At 36.2% G+C, this 16,949-nt stretch overlaps 1 protein-coding gene across 2 annotated transcripts in view; it reads right to left on the minus strand.

Annotated features, from left to right (window-relative positions):
* Window positions 1-627: 627 nt before the first annotated feature.
* The window catches only part of ccbe1 (collagen and calcium binding EGF domains 1), a 37,003-nt gene continuing 20,681 nt past the window's right edge, over window positions 628-16,949 (minus strand). Inside the window, exons 3-11 of one of the 2 annotated variants that reach the window (XM_008424520.2) lie at window positions 15,037-15,089; window positions 14,744-14,878; window positions 13,689-13,826; window positions 12,692-12,798; window positions 10,914-11,022; window positions 9,128-9,258; window positions 6,703-6,738; window positions 2,607-2,642; window positions 628-1,924 (exon numbers count right to left, since the gene is read on the minus strand). In XM_008424520.2, the coding sequence (XP_008422742.1) occupies window positions 1,664-1,924; window positions 2,607-2,642; window positions 6,703-6,738; window positions 9,128-9,258; window positions 10,914-11,022; window positions 12,692-12,798; window positions 13,689-13,826; window positions 14,744-14,878; window positions 15,037-15,089 (1,006 nt within the window). In that variant the 3' untranslated portion in view covers window positions 628-1,663. Of the gene's footprint in view, window positions 1,925-2,606; window positions 2,643-6,702; window positions 6,739-9,127; window positions 9,259-10,913; window positions 11,023-12,691; window positions 12,802-13,688; window positions 13,827-14,743; window positions 14,879-15,036; window positions 15,090-16,949 lie in introns of both variants that reach the window. The other variant, XM_008424519.2, reaches the window with a different exon arrangement.

The following is a 16,949-nucleotide window of genomic DNA, read 5'->3' on the forward strand; positions in this document are numbered from 1 at the left end:
AGCTTAACACGTGTTTAAAATGTGTTGATCATTCATTGCTTCCAGGAACAAATTGCTTAAAATAATTACTCCGATAGAGATGAGTCAGTTTCTGAATGAGTCTTTTGTTGATGGGCAACTGGTGGCTTGAGTCCTAAAATAAACAAGAAAACAGTCATTAATCACGCCAGATGAGCGCACCCACAAAACTTTAGTTACAGTTGGGTTTTGATGATTACCATACTCTTTGTGATTTACACTACAAAGTTTAATGAGTTCACTGGGCTCCATGTCCTGTGCTCTACCGAAAGGACCACAGTTACGGAGTCTGAGGGAGAATGGGAGAAGGCTGCCATCTAGTGGACTCAAAAGGGATGAGCATTTTCTTATTGCAGGCCTGGGAAGACTGTCCATCTTGGTGTACAGGAAACGGGGAGAACATGTCATGAAGGTTTTCTCATTCAACACAAAGTTGAGGGAAAGGAATATTGGGTTTGCATCTTTCTTTACAAAATCAAATATTCTCTGTATAAAATATGAAATGATTGAAAATAGTTTTCCCTTGAATCACATACATTTGTAAAATGCTCAATGGTGAAAAGGTACTGCATTTCTGGGTACTGGCTCAGAAACAAGTTTTCTATTAAATTAAGAGGACTGAGCTGGTCTTTATTGATCTCTAGAAAAATAAATATTACATTAATCAAATAGCAATCATATTTTTCTGAGAAGTTAAATGAAATATAAAGAGGTTAAATGAAATATAAAGAGATTATTTTTTTGTAATATGTTATCTTCTTCTCTTTATATGTGCTTTAAGTCTTCTATGTGATTTCTCCCCCTTGTGGAGAAAACCTTAATACTCATCAACTGAACTTTAATGAGTTAACCTGCTTTGTATTAGTCAATGTTTACAGTTTGTTTATTTTCTCCATACCTGAGCCATTTCTTAACTAAACAAAGAATTTAGTCATCATGATGTTATGCTTGTTCTATCTTTTCATGTGCAATATATTGTTATCCAGTTATTAAAATTGGACACTACTTTTAAAGTATTTCTGTTTTCATATAAAAAATAAAGGTGGCATAATTCTTTAATTCAGATTAATGTTTTTCAGACATACTGCAAAGAGTTTTGTAAACTGAGGATGTCTTTAGCAGGGACTGTTTCACAACAGGACCATAACTGGAGCACATCTATGTAAAGCTAAAATGTACACTACATTTTAAATCAACCATTCAGGCCACAAATAATCTTAATTTGGACATAAATACTGTTGATTATCAGTCAAATGAACAGTGCTGCTACTTTTCCAAAAACTTCTACTTTGCTAACTGAAATTATTATTCTGGCGTTTTATGGATGAAAAACATTAAAGTTACTTTAATAAGGTCCAGTGCAGCAACTATGTGGATTTTCTGCATCTTTTGACATTATGGATGAGCATCAATCCTTAGATATTGGTTTGTTCAGTTTCTCATAACATACAGTCTAAAATACACAAATACTGCCAAAGTCTACCTACATTTGTTAAAAGACAGAAACACCATTTTAAGTCTTATAAAAAAATAAACATCTGCAATAAAACTGCATAAAATATGTTCTTAAAAACCATTAAATACAAAAGCAGACCGCTTCAATATTTACACCTGACAGCATTCAGAACAAACTGAGCATGAGTGATCAGTTTGCTCTCTCTCGCCCTGGTTTTCTCTTCTTGTTCCTTTTGGACCACCGGCCTGTTTGAGACTGAGGTTCCTTATAATCTTCCCCTGATCCAGCATCCAAACTGTCCGCTGTGTCTCTCCAGCTGTCTGGTGCCAAAGGAATGTCCTCTTCCGGAGAGTGCATTGGCCGACCGTACACCTTGCTCTGCAAGTCAGCGATGTCGTTGCGGATATCTGCCATCAGCAAAAGCAGGAAATCAAAAGATCCTGGGGGTCCCTGCGAGATGAGGAAAACAAAACAGAAAATAAGCACCCTTTTTGGTCTTGATGAATTTGATAAGACATTTTAAATAGTGATTTACTCATCAGTACAGTGATCTCTGCATTTGCTTTCTTATAATTTGGTTTTAAAGTCTACATAACCTTGCATTTCTTTATGAGAAAGAAATTGTATCCTAAGTAGTTTCCCCCCCAAAAATTGTTATGCATCAGTGGTGGTATTTGGAAGAAGAGTGAGCTTTACACGTCTCTCCTTTTGTACTTATAGCTACTTTGTTTTGTTTTCACAACTTTAAATCATTTTAGAAAAAATGTGTCCTGTTCTTTAAATTCCCATTTTTATGCACAATATCTTATAAAGAAGACTCTAAAGAAACAAAAATCTATAAATTACATAGCAGTGTGTCTTTAGTCTACAGTGATAATATTTTTCTTACAGTGCTAACAGGATTACAGTGTGAAGGCATTCATTCGGCGCAAAAAAGTTTCCCCAACTGTTTGTGTCATTCCCTGATTTAAATGCATACAGTGGGTTGCATGTTATATCACGGTGGCCTATTATAGGCTTTGTTGGTCAATGTCTTTTATCACCTGATATAATGACTAGCTTAAATTTTTGATTTAGATGAAAGTGGCTTGTTACAATAGTGTATCATCAGTATAAAAAGTGTTATTCTTACTGGTGGTCCAGCAGGCCCAGGAGCTCCTCTCTCCCCCTGAGGAAACAAAACAAATATTTAGTTTAGTTGAATTACAGTGGAGAAAAGACGGGGTGGGGGTGTTGCATGAGAGCATGTCATAATATTGTCCTCGGGAAACTGTTCAGGGAGCCAGAAAATGGAATATCAAACAATGCTCTGGGTATCAGATATACTGCAAATGCAGCAAATATGAAAAAAAGACAGAAGAAAAACAGGCAGTGAAACAACAAGTTGACATACTCTTTTTTTAATGTTCCTGCACTAACCAGGCAGAAAACCAAAAGACATTTATCTAAAAGTTAAAAATGGAGCTGGAACAGATAGGCTGCTGTTTCCCTAAGCCTGGACTAATGGGACAAAATCCAGACATAAAAACAGTCAACAATCTATTATTTTCAAAGTATTGATAAAACACCAATAACAAAAAAACCAAACAAAAATTACATATATAGAATTTTAAAGATGTAAATTACGCATGAACTGCCACGAGGACACTACTCTGTCTAAGGCAGACTCTGTCTATTAAAACAATTATCCTTCCTTTACATTTTTAACTATACATGTATCTTGAGATTTCGATACTCTGCACTTGTGATTTAGTTTTATGATGTTCAAGGTAAGAACAATGATTTTCATCCGTTTTCTTGAATGACAAGTGTTGTTCACATTTGTAGCTGTCTCCTCTGTATTTGTTTTTATTCTTTTAATAATTGGCAGCTTTAACGGTTTACTGGTAGGGGTGCGCCAAAGTTAGCCCGAGCTTATAGAATGGGTTAGTGAAACATGGGAAGTTAATGAAAATTATGAATGGTGTGTGTGGAGCTGCTGTGTAGAGCTTTGTTAAGAAAAGAAATAAGAAACAAATGAAAGTAGAATGGGAGAATGTTTCTAAAACCTCAGGCGGTTGCATTGCAGTTTTAGCGGGGCTGAAGCTTGTTACTTTTTGTTTGGTTTTTTTGAAAAAGCCAGCTGGATGCTATGGGATTGTTGCACTGGGAAGTTCACACTTCTGCTACTACTGCTGGGAAAGTCACATCTGGTGTGTTTTTAGGAAAAGAGAGAAAAGACTATATATACAAAAAAAAACAAAATTGTCCCCCAGAAAAAGAAAACAACTGATCTGAGTATTGGTCAGACAATAGATTGTGTGAGCTGGGGGAACTCTGAACTGACATTAAAGGTAGGACACCCTCACTGTGTGTCCTGTCAGGTGCCCGTTTTGTTTTGTTCCCTTTTCTCTTTTCCTCTAATATGCACACCTATTGTTGCGGCTCTACCACCTGACCAGTCACAGATGAAAGATGGAAAAATAAAAGTGCTAGTTTGGGAGTAGTGACACCGGATCATTTTAGGGACAAATAATTCTGACTTAAAAACCCGAAAAACACATAAAATATAAACAATGTTAAACCATAAAGTAATCGTTTATTTTTGCCATGTTTGCTCTAAAGCCTCTAAGAACGCCAAAGCTTGATTCCAAATCCCACAGTCACCAAAATGTGGTTAACTACAGAAAAAGCACTCTTTCAGCTATTACAGTGAAGTTTAATTTAAAGTGATTGTTTGCCAGTGACACCTAAGAACTTCTTTAGGCACAGTCTGCACACTGTTGACAGAACTGAGGTCAAAAATGTAGACATATTGTTTTTAAACCGTAACTTTGGCTGCTTCATGCATTACACAATCAGTTTTGATGTCTGTTTGGGATCATTGTCCTGCTGGAGTTACAGTTCCGTACAAGTTTCAACCATGATGGTCTGAAGTTATGCCAAGTGTTAGAAGTTATGAGCCAGTCCCTCCTCTTTAATTATTCCATCAACTTCGGGCAATCTACCAATTCTACTGGCAGCAAAACATACCCAGAGGACGATACTTCCAGTAAAATATTTACCAGTTGCATGGTACTGATGCTGAAAAATACATTCTTACTTTTCTAAACTGTTGACTTTTGTTTAGGTTTATGGTGATGACTTTTATTTTCATTGGATGATATTCTTTAATACATCATTAATAAACTTTTTTGACCTCTTAAAAATAAATAAAGCTTTCCTTTTATTTTCATTAGGCTGTTTTCAGCACCTCTATTTGCAGGGTTGAGATTCAAGTTTAGCTCAGTGCAAAACTAGCACCAAAGTGTAACTTACATCCTCTCCAGTTCTGAAAGCAAAGTCTAAATATTTGACTAAATGTAGCCAACAAAAACAGTCCAACACTTTAGCATCTCTTTTTTTCCTTTTCTTTGTAAAGTTTGTTATCTTGCAATGTGTTTAGACCTAATCCTGTGTAAGAGGATGCTTTATAGGTCATTGAGTGGAAAATGCCACCGCAATTCCTCAATTGTATTTCTAGAAATGCTTAAAGTGATAGATAACTACCAAAAGCGGTAGTCATCTACCAAAAAACACCATAAACCTGGAACTGTTTAAGTTACAGAACAAAAACATCGAAAACGTCAAGAAGGAAGCAACCATGCTGTTTGTTATTCAGAGTAATATGGACTCTTCTAATTGTTATAATTGTTCGACACAGGGTTTTTCCACAATCGTTTGAAATTTCTACACATTTCTTGCCCATTTAATAAGATTCAGAACACTGAAAACATGAACAAATGTTGACCTAAAAACTGCTTCAAAATTAGTAAAGTTTTATTAACTTTGGGTTCCAAATAAAAAAAACAGCACAGAACAGGTCTGAGTGCAATATATGAACGTTTTAAAGCTTTTTGGGCATCTATGCCAAGTTAGTGCTCATCTAAATCAAAAGTTAATTTTTTGAAACCAGTAACTTAAAATACTGATCGTTTTTTTTTTTTTTTTTAGATGTAATTCATTTTTTTTTCCATAGTCAGTTTTCATGTTCCTATATTTATCCACATCTGGAAAATAATAAAAAAAGTTAATTCTGTACTTTTTCTTTTTGACTTTTTCAGACTGTGTAGGAACATTTTTGGGAGCTCAGGGTCATACTGAGTCTACACGTGTTTTGGCAGATGGGTTGAATTTGTAGCAAAGTCAGGCAGATTATCATCATTCTCCAGTTTATCCACCCAAACATCCCAAATTAATGAGAGTATACCAAGGTATTCCGTCAATAAAGAAAATATGCACTTAAGTCTTTCCATACACTCAGTTCATCTAGTAAGCAATCAATAGTAAGATTTATAAGCTTTTACAGCATGTAAATGTCATATCTTTTTTTTTAAATATTTAGCCTACTCAAATTCTCTAATATGGTGATAATATGGTGACTTTTGAGTGAATTCAAAAGTTCACATTTAGTTTCTTTAAATCATCACAAACATGCCACTGTCTTTTTCAAGCCACTTTATGTCAGATTTTATTTAAGAGCTGGCTGTCTGAACTACCTGAGCTGGCTTTTTTCAGTTCAAATTGATTTTGACATCCTGCAGAATCACAAGGCTTTCGCTTCTGTAGAAAAAAATCTGAACTTCACCTTATGTACCATAATATATAGCTCCATATTTCTTTTTAAATTGCTTTGTGGCACACTGACAAATGGTGGATGAAATGGATCTTTGCAAAAAAGAAAGCTATAAAAACATGTTTTCATGAGCTGGGCTGCATATTTCTGCAGAGACAGAATACATGGACAAACATGCTTTATGGACAAACATGAAACCTGGATTTAGAAAAACAAACCCCTGCATTTGACGGGTTCATAGATTACACAGCATCAAGTCAGCTTCTGTTTGACATGGCATCTTTGTTCTTTCCACTTGTATCAACTTGTGGTGAAGTTTTCATCAGAAAACCTTTGCCAGGGCAACATTTAGCTTAGATTTTGCAATATGCTTGTCATTCTCAAGCTACAGCTCTGAAGATTAGACAAATAATTATGGATAATTGTCTGTTGAGGGATATCGTTTTGGCATGTCTTCCAATTTCTCCATAAAGTTAGCTTACCCTATTTTAAGATATGATACAACAAGCTGAAGTTAAACATATTGGTGCCAAAACGTTCTGTGCTGTTTAGGGGTTATACTGATCAGAAGTTTTACTGATGAAGCGGCATATTTCCTAAAATTATCAGATGACTACACGACATTCGTTCTTACCTTTAGGCCATCTCTCCCTGGTGCTCCTGGGGGGCCCTTTTAAGATATAAATAGAAACAGAAGATATATAAATATTATTTTAGGGATATTTGACCTCCTTCACTGGTTTCTGAAGTCGCTCACTAATGTAGATGTAATATTGTCCTGCCTGCAAAAAAAAAGCAAGCAATTTTTTGTTTTTGTTTGATAAATGGACACACTTTTAGTAACCACAAAAACTGCAAGCTTCAATTATGATCTACCAAGAGAGATTAACTGAGGGCCTCGGGTCTTTCTTGAGGGGCTTCAGATCAATGGCGAAGCTTGCTTTCATGTCTTTATTTGAATAATTATCTTCAAAGACTTGTGAACATATTGTCCAGGGAGAGACGCCAATATTCAGACAATTACATAGCCTCAGAGTCACACATTAATCAAGGCTAAAATCCTTGCATGCAGTCAAACACATGTGACCTGATGGCCAAAACCTCATGAGAGCACAACGCCCTTTCAGCCTCACCTCACCAAAATGTGGACTGATTTAACTGCATAAACAGGCTGGGAATATGAAGAGATGTGATGGAAACTCACATCTAACTATTACATAAACACATAATACTCATGCATGCAAAGCAACAGATTGCATTCCACTGTGAAAACACAGGGCCTGACTTCATGATTTGGCTCTGTGCAGCTTGTTATATGACTGATTGCGGGTGTTGATGTTGTGATTTCTAACGTGTCTGGGTGGCAATATCCTCAACATTCTTGATTCATATCCTCCACCTCAACACCAACAGTTTGCACTAGCAGGACAGAGCGAGTGCTGAAAACAGAGCAAGCCAAAGAAAACATCTGAACCTGTAAATGGATTCGGTGCACTCTGTTGTTATTACCATCACCATGTGTCATCCTTTCTGACCTAGCAGAAATGAGGGTCAAAAAAGAGGAGATATTTTCTTTCTATCCCTGTGCCTGACTCAGAATGAAGGACTACTAAATTATTTCAATTTGTTAGTCTAGTAAAACCCACACATCAGAAAACAATCTATTTTACAGGCAAAAGTAGAAATTAATTTCCATGTCTTACTTTTTTTTTTTAAGTATGCCTTGTATTTCATTGCAAAGCGGTTCAGGTCAAACACAAGAAACCTATCACCTCTCATGATGGTGGTCTTTTACAGAAGCAGAGGGATTCTCTATCTGCATAAGTCACCTTGCAGTTTTTGAGGAAAAAAAAAAAAAACACACTAGCCATAATTTAATTAAAATATTTCTCAAGAGCTTTAACTTGTGGGTTTGTGCCAGAATATCCAAAAGTGTTAAAAAGCACTCAGATAATTCTTTCAAAATGGGTACTTTCCCTCAGTATGGTCCCTGCAGCAACCTCGAGCTGGAATCATAGTTTGAAGTATTTCCTCTGTATTAAACTAATCTATTTTGGGGTTCTACTCATATTGCATCCAAGCAATATGAGATGCAATTTGCCATATAATTAGGACTTATATTGCAATATAATTAGCTAACACAGATATTGCCATGATGATTTCTGTGTTAGTGTTGCCAAAGCACTAGCCTTTTGCTTGCAGAAGAAGTGATGAAAAGGTCTTGCAGACAAATCAGATTAAAACTGCCCAGTAAGTCAATAGCAATAAGGATGTTAATGTTTGCCAATTGTAATGGACTATTTGTACTATAATGCATCTGTACTATATTACAAATACCATGCAATAACCCTTTGGATGCAAATAATATATTTAACAACTTGATGAAGGAAACAAATAGAAGATTTAGGAAAATATTAATTGCATTAATGCCTCGTCCAAATAGTCAGTAATAAAGTTACATATTTATGTCTTTGCTAACCATGAGAAAGTGTGTCATTTATTTTAGCTTGATCTGACCCTTTGATCCTAATGCAATGAAGTAGAATAGTATGAACTCATTGTTGCTTCTATTTTAATTCCATGTAATATTTTTCACTTCAAAAGTATGACCTCAAAATGTACTTCTAGTTTTTAGGTACTAAATTGAACAATTATCAGCAACAATAAGACGTTTTTGATTAGAAGTTATGAAAGCCATTAAGCATTGTATGTATGTAACCATTATTTGGCCAAGTGTGTTTCATTGAGATTAAAAATCTACTTTTCAAGAGAGCTGACCACGACTGGCAACATTGCTCAAATCATTAGCAGTAACAATGTTTATCTGCTTCTTTTTTAAAGCAGTTCTGCCTAAGAGATCTTGTATGTCAAGACAAAGTTCTGGTTGGTCTAGTAGGATTTTCAGACAGAGATATATTATATTGGAGTTTCAAAGATGCACTACTGACATTAATGAGTATATAAACTGTCATACAACAGAGATAAAAGCAGAGCTATAACTGTGAAAAATGTGGACATACAGATTTACTCTAGATAAAAGAAAGCACATATAAACTGACCAGAGGTCCTCGAGGGCCACGTTTGATGTGGAACAGGTCTGGTGTTGGTCCAATTGGTCCCATCAAGCCCCTAGGACCAGGTGGACCAGGGGGCCCTGCCAATCCTGGAGGGCCGACTGGTCCTGTATCTCCTAGAAGACAGAAACAAAGCAGAGTTTGTAAACCATCCATTGTTTTGGATCCTTTCCATCAATGGCATGTAGAATATTTCCAACACTGGAAATGTCACTTTGTTGTAGACTAAAATCTGCCAGTCATCTAGGATATCATTTTCTTTTGTGGATCTAATCTTTTCAATCCCTCTAGGATTACTTCAAGGTCAAAGATATTTAGGAACCATCTTCATTTCTAGACTATGAATTTAGCTGACATGTTGACCTGCTGACATTTTCTCTACAGTCAACGTAGAGTTGACATTTCTGGTTCTGAAGACATGCTTTGACATCTATCATATGGTTCAGATACTCATGTTTTTTTAAACACTGTGATACCCTTTGTGATGAGGCTGGAGGTCGGGAGGTAGAGCAGTTCCCCTTCCATGTGAAAATCATTGGATGCTCCCTGACCCTTATTAAGTATCTGAACCCCACATTGCATGCAATTGTGATTTATCACTGGAAAAAAAGCATCTGCTACCACTTTCCTAAAAAGGTTGATTTTTGCTGCCACCGAGCCAAGGATCTAACTTGTCTAATATTTTAGGCAAACAACCAACATGTAGAAGAGAAGCTAATAATTTTCCTCTGTTATACTTGACATCTGTTGATTTTGAATGTAGAACATCACTTCTCTTTATTTTCACCTCATGACGATCTTAGGTCAGAACAGACTGATACAGAAATATTCATAATTTAATTCTGTCTGTTTTTATAGACTTTATAAAACAGACAAAGGTGTACAAAGGTGTCAGTACAAAGACTGACACCTTTGTATAACGGGGTCCTTCTTTGCAACTTTTCTGAATGAGTTAGAGCATGGTAATGGACGTAAATGTGAAGAAAAACCTAGTAGGACATTTATCCAACCATCCATTTTCTACATTAATCCTCGCAGGGTAACAGCAAATAACCACACATTCACTCCTAACATCACATAAGAGAAACAATTGATTTAACAGTCATGTGTTTGGACCGTGGGAAGAAGCTGGAGTACTCAGAGAAAACTGAAATGGGAAGAAGATTCAAGCTCCATGCAGAAAGATCCCAGGTCAGGATTTAAACGTAGGCCCTTCTTGCTTGGAGAGTTATAATTGAAGTTAGTTGGACACCTAAGAAAATTAAGGCTGCACCGCCTTCAAGGTGCAGCTGCCAATCCTGGGAGCTTGACAGCTGCAGATCTGGGGAGAAGCTACACTTCGAAGGCGGCATTAGGTCCACCCAGCTGAATCGTTGCTGCCCCTTTAATATTTTGTAAAATTTAATGGATGTTTTTGTTATATATATATATATTTGAACTATGAAAGACGTACCATTAAAGTTGAAAAAATGTTTTCAAATAATTTATGATGGATTGCTATCCTACAACAAAAACCTAGTCAAATCAAGCGGGATTTATAGATGTTAAAGAGCTATAGTATTAATGTGGAAAATGCTAAACTAAATGGGTCAGCAAGTGGTCTGTTTATAACTTAATCATGACAGACTATCTCAGCTGCACATTTATGTTAGGATTTACAAGACAGATTAGTCTGACATGCTTGCATGGCTCCAAGTGATTTTTCTGAATGCAAAGTACTTTCCACATGTATTTGGATGCATTTGGACATTGAACACAAATTCATTCTTACCTGGAGGCCCTGGGGAACCTGGAGGTCCTGGTAAAAATACAGGTGATGTCATAATTTTCTCATTCGTCATCTGCAAAGGGACATCAGCACTGTTCGACAGCAATGCCATCTTAGAAAAGAGGTGGGTAAAGAATAATAAAAATGAATTGCGGTAAGAATTGATTAGGGAGTAAATGATACATTAATGGGGTATTTGTTTCTTATATTAAGTGCATTTTGTCCTTAAATGTTTCATATTAAAGGTCTGTACCCTCATAAATTATAGGGAAATTACACACTGTAGAGCTAACATCATGTAAAACTTTTGCTACAATTATAAACCCTGCCTAAAGATGAAAGTCGATCTTGTAGCTGCACCACGTAACAAACTATGACCAAAACAGATGGAGGCAAGGCAACACATCTGCATTATGCAGCATGACCAGGACATTCCCCGCTCTATATTGTAAGCAGCATCCTTGGAAATAGTCATCTTTGATCTGTGTAACATCTTGTAGTCTTGGCAGTCCCAGTTGGGTAATAAGTAGAACATCTTGATATGCTGCAAGAGTTTATTTTAGGATTCAGAACTGCTGCTAGATTTTGAAGTTTTCTGTGAGTTTGCATTCAAATACAAAACAGAAACAAAATTACAGACGTATCCTTATAGGGATATCTTTTTGAATACAATTTATAGCATATCCCCTTCACTAGAAAGCGTACTTAATCTAACCCTGCACAACACCTTTGCTTAACTGGAACTCTGTAGAAAACTGTGTCACTACTGTGCATTCTGCTTTGGTAATTGCTGGTGACTAAATAAAATGACTGAAGTTAATTTTGATTAACATAGGTTACAGCTACAAACAAACACAAAATCAGTTTCTCAGAAATATAAATTAAATCAATCTTGCATAAAGAAGCTGGCTATTCACATAGTCCTGATGTAAACATACTCATAGAGAGTTGAGTGGAAGGAAAAAGGATGGTGGAAAAAAAAAAGACACACAAGCTAAATCACTGAAATTAAAAATGTTTGGACGTTATTTCAAAGTATAGAAATAAACTTGCATTTATTGCTTCCCACAAGGATACACACACAAAATGGGTGAAGTTGCGGCTTACTCGTTGAAATCAGATGACTTTGAAAGATGTGAGCAGACAAACTGGTGTTTTAAAATGTGTATTCTAAGATCCCTGTAATTATTACCATATAATAATACCCTTCAGCTTATGTTGTAAACTTACATAGTAATCAGCAAAGACAACATTTTTCATGATGTTTTCTTAATATATGCTGAACCGTATATACGCAGCATGGAAAGACCACACAGCTGGAAGCAATACATTACATGTTACAGTGCTGAGTGTTGAACGCTGCTACTGACAGACACATGCTCAGAAAAGTTCAGACGTCTGTAGTAGCACAGATGGACATGTTAACTTCACAGCTGACTTTTGTATCAACTTCCACCCAACTCATGTGTAGGAGTAATGCATCAGCCTGCTATTTGCCAAGGATTTTTTTTTAAAGTGTTAACTTTTTATTAGGTTATAAACTGCATTAATAGACCTCATGAGAGTTGTTAATATGTACCTGCAGTCATTTCTGTAATACTGCTGGGAGTATGCTCCAGCTAAATCAAAATTCCTTAACGGGTATTTTTTTCTCTGAGCTTTTTTGGCCACTAACTCTAAAGTGTATTGCAAAACAAGTGCTGACGAAGTGGATGAGGAAAAAAAATAGACTTCAATTTTAACTTTTGCCAGACAAATGTTTCCTTTCTCTTGTCCCATACCTTCTGCTTAAGTTGCAGCACAGCCATCTTGATCTGGAGGAAGTCTTCACATGTGGCAGAGCAAGTTCCAGCATTCATTAAATTATCACATTTCTCAAAGAGATGAACTGCTGGGAAATTGGAAAAAATTAAATAAAATACTTGTTACTTGGACATGGAAACACGGACACGGAAAAATCATATAATGTATAAAAGAAACATATAACAAAAAAACATTTCATAAAAATGTAGCCAGATGAGTTCACTCAGGAAGTTAAAAATATCTAGAAATATCTGAATAAAGATGAAAAATTGCAGTCTTAAACTCTTACCCCCAGTTTTTTCACTGCTGCCACCTTCCTGAAACTCCAACCCCAACTGTAGCTACTCTACACTAATTCAAAATAAAAACTTTGACAGAACAATGTTCACATATTAAAATTAACATTTCCATTTAGCTCATGACAAGCATAAGCTGTTGCTTTCCGGGGTGCTTAAACATTGTTAAACTTAACTAACGAAGTTTGTCTATACAATGGATGGGTGCCAATGTCTGAATGTGATTTCACTCCCCTAAATTACGAAGCAGCAGGACACGTAGCACGGTCATAATTTCACCCACCACATTTTTGCACTGCTTAGCATGTTCTGAAATGTTATAGTAGGTAATGGAAGACACTCTCCTGGGAGGAAGTAGCAAATCTGCAGGCCTTCACTGCTTCATTGGCAAGTAAATCTGGGGCAGAAAAGATGTTTTTATCGCCTGGACGTTTTGTGTTTCCTTCACATGTATCCAGCAAAATGAGAAGACCAGGAGTCAAAGAGCCAGCCGCGTGTTTGGGTGGCTGAACTGTTTTGACATGCACAAGAGGCAGTGATGTCTAATGACTACCAGGTGTCTATGTTTGTAGTGCCCCCCTCCCCTCCCCATCTCTTTCTCAATCGCCCTCCAAAAACACTGTGCAGTCTTCTCCACATTGCTGTTTGATGTGAATAATGAGAAGATGTGTACGCTCACCTCTCTCCCCTTTGGTGCAAGTCTTCCCATCGTCTTCTAGGAAATAGCCTTTCTCACACTCACACCTAAAGCTTCCCGCGGTGTTGATGCAGATCTGAGAGCAGGCGCTCATGTTTTTGTCGGCACATTCATCAATGTCTGCGTGTTGAAGTGCAAGAATGGAGTTAGCCAGCAAATGAAAAGAAAATGTTGACTAAAATACATCCACTCAACGTGCTTGCACTCAGCAAAACAAAATGCTATGAAAATATGTTACTTTATCTTTGCAACTTAGATTTTTTTTTAAGTATTGAAATTTAGGGAAGAGGGTTTGAATAGAGGAGGAATTTCTGAACTTTAAGGCATATAAAAAATCCAACTCAGGGGATTTCAAAGCATTTGAAACAGTAACATATTTCCCAATTTGTAATGTTTTTCATGCAAAACGAAGCAAATATTGGACAGATAACACCAAATAAATTTATTGACTTTCAGTTGATATTTAATATTAGGCAACTTCATATTTTGTTACAGTGAAGCAATGTTTTTAAAGACATTCTTTATTCTTCAGATAAGAAAACAAGTTCTTACTATCACAAAGTAAAAACATTGGATGTGATACAAAAACCTCTATAAGAAATTGGATAGCAAAAAAAATCCAAAGATCTAGTCATGCCTTATCGACTACTACAGTGTCCCTCTCTTGCTGTTCAATTACATATTTTAAGAGTTGTTAAACCCTACATTATGGTTAATCTCCCTGCACTGCTGAATTTGACCAGATTGTTTATCTCCAAAAAGAAGGATGCGTTAAAAACCACAGTGTAAAGTGTTCACTCTTTTAGACAATAATGAGACTTATTACAGAATCATGCACATTGACTTTAGCTCTGCATTTAATATCAAAATTCCCTAGACACTAATGGATTCAGTACATCCTGACTACAAGACAACAGGTAGTTTGTATTACAGTATCAGTTGAGTGGTTGGTTCATTGCTGTTCGCATTGGTATCATCAAACATCACCCTGAAGAATATCCCCTTTATTATTGTTGCTACGCATTGTTAGATCTTACCCAGACAGTAGGGCTTCTCCCGGTTTCTGTGGCGTTCACGGTCATAACGGTAACCCAAGTAACAAGTACACACTACGCGGCCAAAATGGTCTGTACACTGCTGCTCACAGGGGGCGCCAGCGCATACATCATAATCTAGAATAAAAGGATGATAGGGTGACAAAACACAGCTTTATTACAACTTTAAAGCAAGTAACAGAAGATACTGAAAAAGATTAGACACTAATAAGCCCAAAAACCTAGTATATTTTTGGCAGGATCCTGAAAAGTGACATCCAAACTGTTTTTCCTACCTTCAGGAATGCACTGGCCCATTACAAACTTGAAGCCCTTGCAGCATTTCCTTCTGTAAGATATCAAATTTACTTTACTGGAAATATTTACAAAGAAAAATATGACCAGACAGAAAAGAGAAGCACTATCATACCAGAGCCTGATGGTTCCATTCACGTTTCTGCTGGCTTTCATGTGTTTATGTTTTGTAATTTTTTAATCTCAGAGATTAAAGTAGAAATGAAATAACCTTTAGTATTTTCAGCCTAAAACTCCAGGCCCTTGGTGCTGAAATGAGACTATTAAAATATCCTTGTAAGCTTCTGCATTAAAAGCTGTGTTGTGAATGCCTGATCAAAGACAACACAAACACATGCAGAGAATTTTAAGCAAATTCTCTGCTTAAAAAAAGGGGGGGGGAAATCAATTGTGTGTCAGATCTCCTTATTTGACAAGGTGCTCAGTGGGTAGTCGTGTTAAGAACAGAGCTTTTTTTTAAATCCTGTTACATGTTACAGAAATTACACATACCATACTGTGAAAACATACTGAGATTGACAGCTTGTTTAGTTTGGCACAGTGGTTGCCACCGATTAAATTTTGAGCAGGCATAACACCAACTCTAGAAATAAAACTGTCATCAATCATGACAAATTAGCAGATCCAATTACTTGTCAGCTGATGATCTGACATTTCCAGGTGAGTAATTATATTTCATATAATTGAGCAATTGCAGAATGACAATGAATAATTATTGTGGCCTAAAGGACCTTTTCCTTGAGCAAAAAGGCATGCAGTTGAAATCTGAACCTATATTGATCCTTATATGTATAAAGCCGTGGGCACCAATGATATTCTTGGAGGTTACAACAAAGTTTAAAAGAAGATTAAGCTCGAGTTGAAAGAGTGAGCAGCTTTGAGAGATTTAGGTCTTTATGCTCTTGTGCTCCTTTACCAGCCTGGATTGACAATATTCTCCTGCATTTGAGAAAGGATGTGATTCACTCAAAATAATTAATTAGGACTTCCTTCAAATCTGCCCATATTATCATGTATACTTATACATTTACTTGCATTACAGTGATTTGTGCTTATTTATTTGTGGTTACAGCTCACTGTGTTGAGTAATAATAGTTATTTTTCCTCCATTGGGAAATCATAGCCAGGAGAGACCAAAATGAGGATTCTTTGGTGGATTGTCCGGTAATTGGGCCTTAATGTATCATTAAAATGCCCAGGTTTTGGGGGCATTTTATGTGAAATTATCAATTGTTGATATGCTCTTAGATTAAATTTGTTTGTTACTGAGTAGCATGATGCACTGCTTTTTAAGATATTTTGACCTACTTTTGTTTAGGGGATTGTTCATACCTGGGTGTGGTTTGATAACTACAACAAAAAAGGCAGTTAGTCAATTAATTTTTGGTTTTGTTTTTGAAAAGGGGTTTTCATTGGCGTGGATAGATTATGCACCTTAACCATCTGAAACTAATGATCATATTTGCTCTCTTTGTCTTTTTTCATGATGTCAACATTTGTTTTTCATTAACATTGGACATATTAAACACAGAAACAACATATACGGAAAATGTCTACTCTCATTAGAAGTTGTTTTTTTTTTACTTCGTCAAATACTTTACTTACCATTAGTTCTTTCCATTAAATCATTTATTGCAGTATTTTATCACCATGATTCATATCATCAGGAGCTTCAATACTTTTGTTTGAACTCAGTCCAGCAGAAAAGTGCTAACCGGTGCTGCTTTACCACACATCACAAAAGAATCCAATCGGACTCTGAAGTCATCACTAATCATCACTATTAAAGTGCAGTGATAGTCTTTGAATAAACCGTAAATACTAAACAGCTTTATTTAACAGCACTAATGATAATAGCACCCTTCATTAAGATTTTACAAGAAGACATTTAAAT

This window comes from Poecilia reticulata, linkage group LG12 (genome assembly GCF_000633615.1).
Source record: "Poecilia reticulata strain Guanapo linkage group LG12, Guppy_female_1.0+MT, whole genome shotgun sequence".
Lineage (NCBI taxonomy): Eukaryota > Metazoa > Chordata > Actinopteri > Cyprinodontiformes > Poeciliidae > Poecilia > Poecilia reticulata.